This window comes from Trachymyrmex cornetzi, unplaced genomic scaffold (genome assembly GCF_001594075.2).
Source record: "Trachymyrmex cornetzi isolate Tcor2-1 unplaced genomic scaffold, Tcor1.1 scaffold47, whole genome shotgun sequence".
NCBI lineage: Eukaryota > Metazoa > Arthropoda > Insecta > Hymenoptera > Formicidae > Trachymyrmex > Trachymyrmex cornetzi.
In genome coordinates this window covers 941,464-947,970 of record NW_017299509.1, presented here as the reverse complement: position 1 = coordinate 947,970, position 6,507 = coordinate 941,464, and the positions used below count along the sequence as shown (strand labels likewise).

The 6,507-nt window shown below is 35.9% G+C and overlaps 1 protein-coding gene across 1 annotated transcript in view; it reads right to left on the bottom strand.

Moving 5' to 3' along the window:
• Window positions 1-2,811: 2,811 nt before the first annotated feature.
• The window catches only part of dcma (decima), a 17,684-nt gene continuing 13,988 nt past the window's right edge, over window positions 2,812-6,507 (bottom strand). The window contains exon 5 of the mRNA XM_018513663.1: window positions 2,812-4,185. Coding sequence (XP_018369165.1) covers window positions 4,028-4,185 — 158 coding nt within the window. The 3' untranslated portion in view covers window positions 2,812-4,027. The remainder of the gene's footprint in view (window positions 4,186-6,507) is intronic.

Below are 6,507 nucleotides of genomic sequence, written 5' to 3'. Positions count from 1 at the left end.
TTAATAAAGTATTATTAATTAGTAATAAAGTAGAAAATGGAGGAAATTACTTTGATTAAGGTATTCATTCATCTTCCCTTCGAAACAAATCAATTTTAAAGACGAAAACCGGCAGGAATTAAGTTTAACATCTAATATATTAAGAATTCATGTAAAAAAAATTTAACTACAACATAATATAGTAAAAAATATTACTGTACAAGTAAAAATTTTTAAGGATGAGTATCTTACTTATCAACTTATATCTTTAAACTACCTATCTACTTGGAGATTAAATCTATCGAGCTACTTATGTCCTTGATTCTGGTGGACTATATTCAAAGTTTATACATTCATAACATCGTGCAGCTTGTTTCGGCCGAGATAAGAGCGGTGTGTGCCTATTTTTATTAATGCAGCTTAACTTATCTCAGTTTAATTTACTCTTTATACTTTTCTTAGAACTAGATCGAAGAAGATAAAAAGTAAGTTAAACCAAGATTAAAGTTAATCTAGATTGGTAGAAACGGGCAGTAGACGGTTTATTTTTCATCCCTTAACCAGTTCCACGATTCTGGAGCCAATCGAGAAATACTTGTACGTCTAGAGAAGAGAAGACAAGATGTATATTATAGAGGAAGACAAGAAAACGACGGGATATATATATAAGGGATTAAAAAGATGAAAGCAATAATGATTTATTCGTTTCGAACGAGTCAAATTTATTTCATTTATTTCGTCAACGTGATACATTATATTTCATCTTAATTTGATTTCGCTATTTACGTCACTTTGCGAACCTGAGTCGGCTCCTAACGCTCACTTTCTTCTTCTCTCTATCACCTAAAAATACGATATATTAGCGCTAATATCTTTTTTTCTTTATTAGTGTTCCCTCAACGTAAAATTCGACGAAGTGAAATATTCGAGTATAGTTTCGGTCCCCTTTTTATACCGCGATAAGCCTAAAGGAACGCAGAGGCAGTCGAATCGCCAATTCGAGATGTAACGATCGTCTCCCGGGGTAGATTAGTATCCTGATTCTGTAACTCTCTCTAAGATCCCGTTTTACCAATGTAAGATTAACTTTAATCTCACAACAGTTCAATTTACTCTTTATCTTTCATAAGAATTAGAAAAAGATAAATAGGAAATTAAATCGAGAACCGAGATTAAAGTTAATTTTCATTGCTGGGCTTTAATTACAGTATTGACATCACTTTATTGTTGTTGCAGTTTTTTTTTATCATTATACATAGTACTTGTAGTATAACGTTACCGACACTGTTATTTAGAGTTACAGAACCGAGATACTGAAATTGATTATGTATCTTGAAACGAGATGAAAATTATGAAAGTAAGCAAATTTATTAGAATATTTATAATTTCATTGGTCTACATCTAGTGAATTTGCTCACTTTTATAATATCATTTTCACTTTGTTTCAAGATATGTAATTAACTATCTGGAATTCAGACAACGCGATGGTTACCTTTCGAAAAGAAAACGAACGATTCAAACTGATCGTTATTCCACGCATTTCAACATTTCGCGGCTACCGATTTTTAGGTAAACGATTCGATCAGGGGTCATATTCTCGAAAAATATCGCATACGAAAATGAACGAGAATGTTATAATATACATTACGTGCTCTTTAAATTCTTTGAAATGGAATTTCACTCTAAAGAGTGAAAATTTTGCCATTCTTCAGATAGAGTGGTAGAATTTTCAATATTTAAGAGTGAGATTTAATTTTTTAGAGTGATTCTACTCCAAAGAATTTAGAGAATATATTATAAATTTCTCCAACATTTCTCGGTATATGCGATATTTTTCAAGAATGATGCCCTAAGTCGCCGATCGTTGATTTTTTTTTCTCTCTTCGATCCCGATCACGATTGATATGTGTAATTTAATCGAACGTACAATCTCGCGTCGCTTGGAATAGGAGAAGAAACATGACGTGGTCATTCCACAGCGTATCATTCTGCATCTTTTCAACTCTTTCCGCGCAACGCATATAAAATAGTCACTCTCTCCTGTTGCGCGTTACGCGATCTTACAATTAGTCTAGTTTACGTAACAACTCAATCGAGTTACTATATGGAACATTCGAAATATCACGTATGATCCCTTGGTAAACGTAACAATTAACGCGGGAGAGACTCAAAGGTGCGGTCATTTTTTTTAAAAAAGTATGTCAGAATATTCGGATAAAAAGAGAAAGTAATAAAATATCTTGTATCTTTTATATTATATTATTGCGGTCGTAAATGTATACGGCTGTTTAACACTCTCATAGTATCGATCTCTTCCTCTCTTTCTTTTTTTTTTCTTCATAGATGCCCGCTGGCTGGCCGCACGCAGCATCGTTATTAACCCGAAACAGTAACGCTCCATTTGTGCGAAAATACAAAAATATCCCTTTTGCACTGCGATATATCAATAGATAGATTTATTATTGCGAGTTAAAGCACCAAAAGCAACCTTCCGGAACAAAACTGATCGTTAAAGCTAGACAGATTTTTCTCTCCGTTCTCTTTTATTTTTATTGAGTAACGCCGATACTGTTTAGGGTTAAAGTCACGAGATAACGATGGTGCTTCCGGCTATATAATATTTCATACATGCGAGAGAAATGTATGAACGAGCGTGCGCGACTAAATCTATGTTCGTTTATATACATACATATACATATATTATATATATATACATATATATAATACATATACATATGTATTTATATCTCTGCGCTTCTCTGTGTGAACTCCTACGTATTGCTTTGTAGACGATCTCTATTTACACACACATATATATATATATATATATATATACGCGAGATGCGAAACGCGGATACCTAGAGCTATAATGCGTGTGCGTCTGTCGCGCATTATAAATAGATCGAGGTTGGTCCACTCACTTGTAAATACGCTAGGATATTATAATTGCTCCATAACGTACATCTACTCGTTTTGACACGACACAGACGCGATTTACTCTGACAATATATTCGACAATATATTCGAATGCGTTCGTCTAGATTCTAGGATTTGAAGACCCGGAATCGAAAGATTACAAGCTAGTTTTGATTACGAGCGATTATTATTAGATTTACCTTGTTGTTGAAGATCTCCGATTAAATTTGACACAAACGATAGATCTAAACGCGACGAACCGAGAAAACTGATTACTATATAAGAGATACGATTTTGAAAAAATTCGAGTTAGATCATCCGAGCAATTATAGCGGGATTGATGAAACGATTGTGGAGTGGACTTGAATAAAGGGGCTCCTCGACACCGGCGGCTCTTTTGTCCGCGACTTGGAAATTTAATGGGACAGCGAGTTCTTAGGAGAGAAGACTACAGAAGAACGTCCAAAAAAATGGGAGCAGTATCGAGTGCCACTAGAATTCTTGCTGAAAGACGAAAAAGGTGCTGAAATTCCCCCTTTTTGCCTCATCCGTGCCGTTCCCGTCATCTGTTTACCCGTATCTATTGCGATGTGATTTGTAAGAATTATTGACGTCTCGAGCTTCTACTTTGATTGTCACCGGCTGTACGTGCGTTAAAAATTTGTTCCAAGGATATCTCTCTCGAACGGGACAGGTTTAGGCCTTTCGGTTAGGCCTCTCGAAGTGTATCATCCGACGAAGTATATATTGCGACGTTCTTTGTCCGTATAGTCTTTCATAGAGAGTATCCCAAGAGAGACGTATATTAATGATGCGGGACTGGTTGAGAAATTACGATAAATGAACGCGCGATATTAAAGCTTCGTCGAAAGCGAAGCGACTTTGAGCATTCCTTCGAAGATAAATCGCCAAAGTATAATATTTACTACGCCTTTCTTAGGATACTTTATAAACGGGACTTTTCATCGTGATTAGTTTACGAAGCCGAAGCCCCGTCGATTCCTGTTAACTTTATTTTAGGGAATTTAGCGTTGAAATCACTGCGGAAAATATCAGTGCGTATTAATTATTCATTATTAAATTAATCGGAACTATATTACGTTTTAATGAATCGAGATGAATTATATGTACGTTAAACGTAATTAGTACTCGCGGCGCAGCACAGAAATCTGAAACCGTTGCGGAAGTAGGACGATTGTCGGTCTCTGTTGCTGCTCCATCGGTGCATCCTCCGTGTTCCGTTGTTCCGATTGATTTTGTTCCCAGGATTGTGAAGGGCCACCGGTTTCTCTAGGGAGAGAATCAGAGATAGACAATTTTATGACTTAGATCGTTATTTTCTCATGGCCTGAAGGGATAAAAGAGAGGGTCCTAAAATTTCGAAATTATATATATCGCAGATTTAGAAAGTGTTCTTTCCAACAAAAGACGCAGATGACACTGTGTAGCATAGTGAATCGTTACATCCTTGTTATTTGCCAATGTTAAGCAAAGACGAAATGATTCTCAGTGTACTGTGTTATATTGTGTTTATCCAAGTAAAACACAGAGTCATAATTAAATTATAATAATGTCATAAGGCATCGTCATGAACATCATTTGATATTTAAAAATGAATTTATAAATAACAAATAAGATCGTGATGATGTCTTTATGATATTATTATGATTTCTATGTTCTACTTGAGTACCTGTGTCTTTTACTGAAAAGCATACATTGTAACTTACGATTAGATCGTTATTTTGTCTACTCTGAAGAAAGAAAGGGGATCCTCAAATTTCGAAATTGTTGCACAGATTTAGAGACATATCGGATGTTTTCCAGCAAGAAGTGCAGATGACACAGTGCAGCACACAGTGAATCATTACAATCTTGTTGTTTGCCAATGTTAAACAAAGATGAAATAATTCAGTGTTACATTGTCATTTGTCTTTTGTTGAAAATCACTCATCGTAATGTGCGAATGAGAATCTACGGTACTATGATAAGCGTTCCATTCAAGCTCTCTCGATTTTTTTTTCTTTTTTTTTTATTGAAAAGGGAAGATACCTAATGCGTTTCGAGCCTTACGAAAAGATATGAAGCTGGAGGGGAAAAGGATCGCGTTGCTGAAAGGGCGACTTAATTCTGTCAACGCGACGATCGCTATAAATTGCAATACCATCGGGGTCTTCCCGGATAATGTTGGTAGCGACAGGAATATGAAATTCCACGAGAGATTGAAAGCGTACAAGGATAATCTCGCGAGGTTTGACGTAACGGGCGAGAAGGATGTCGGCTTGTGTTAATCCCAAACAACGGATGTAACACATATCTTCCGGTTAGATAAACTCTATTCATTATCACCGATTATATTTATCTGTCCAACGAAACGAAATTAATTTCGAGTAATTCCGATTATTTGCAATTCGCGGAATATGCATTCGAGATTATATCGAAGTGAAGCGACGCGTAATCGCAGAAATTTAATAAATTCCAAATTATCTTCGAATAGGTTATTCTATTTAAAAAAAAAAATCCGAAAAATTCATTGGGACATCGATAAAACCAAAACGATAACCGTACAGTTTTGCGTCTCATAAAAAAGCGCGATTGTATGTCTTAACGAAGAACATTGCATTAACCGATACTGTATTAGCTCTTAATGCACACGATGATTTTCCGGTCCCTTACACTGAAAAAAATCTACTAAATTTTAATACATATTTCTTTGATTAGTACTAAGTAAATATTTACTTCCAGTAAATATTTAATATTTAATATTCAATGAAAAAATGATAATGAAAATCAAATTAGCTTTTGTATCAATACATGTTTATATTTAATAAATATTTACTTCAAATTATTCAAACTAATATTTATTAAAATTTAGTAATTTTTTTTAGTGTACTACACACAATAGTTATTCGTGTTCCAAATTAATTTCCATCATTTTAATAAATAAAACTTATGTTAATCTTGCATGTACCTTAATATATTTAAAAAGTATTTATAAAAAATTGTGTATTTTAAAAAAAATTATACAAATATTAAACTAATTGCTCGATGATCTTAATTTTTCGAAAAAAAAATGCAGGACACGAATGACCCAATCGCGTATTAGGGTTAATTCAACATACTGACTGTATTGTGGAACAAACAGAGGGGTTGCAAAGTCAAACGAGAGGAGTGTACAGGAGAAGCGGTAATTTCGCTTTGCAGCGTTGCGTTTCCGCTCGCCGGAAGTATTCGTCGAATTCTCTCCTTCGTAAACCAGCGCGGCGGGATTGTTCTGCGAATTTCACAATGTTTGCAGATTCATCGTGCGAGTATACCACTCGGCGATTCTATCGTTTGTCGAGAACTGTTCGCGATTTGTCCGCGCCGTTTTTCACCGCGCTCAGAAACGCGCGGTCGACATTTCGCGGCCGCCCACCTGTCTTCCGGAAAACTCTCGTTTTATCCCGCGTACCTTTCGCGCGCGCGAGCGAAAATCATCTCGATTCCCCGCGACTCGCGCGACCTTGACCCGCATCATAGCTCCGTATCAAACTACCCCTGCTTTTCCTCTCGATAACCGAGTCGCGTCCGTGCGGAGACTCGCTTACCAGAGCACTCAACTCACTCGCTCGG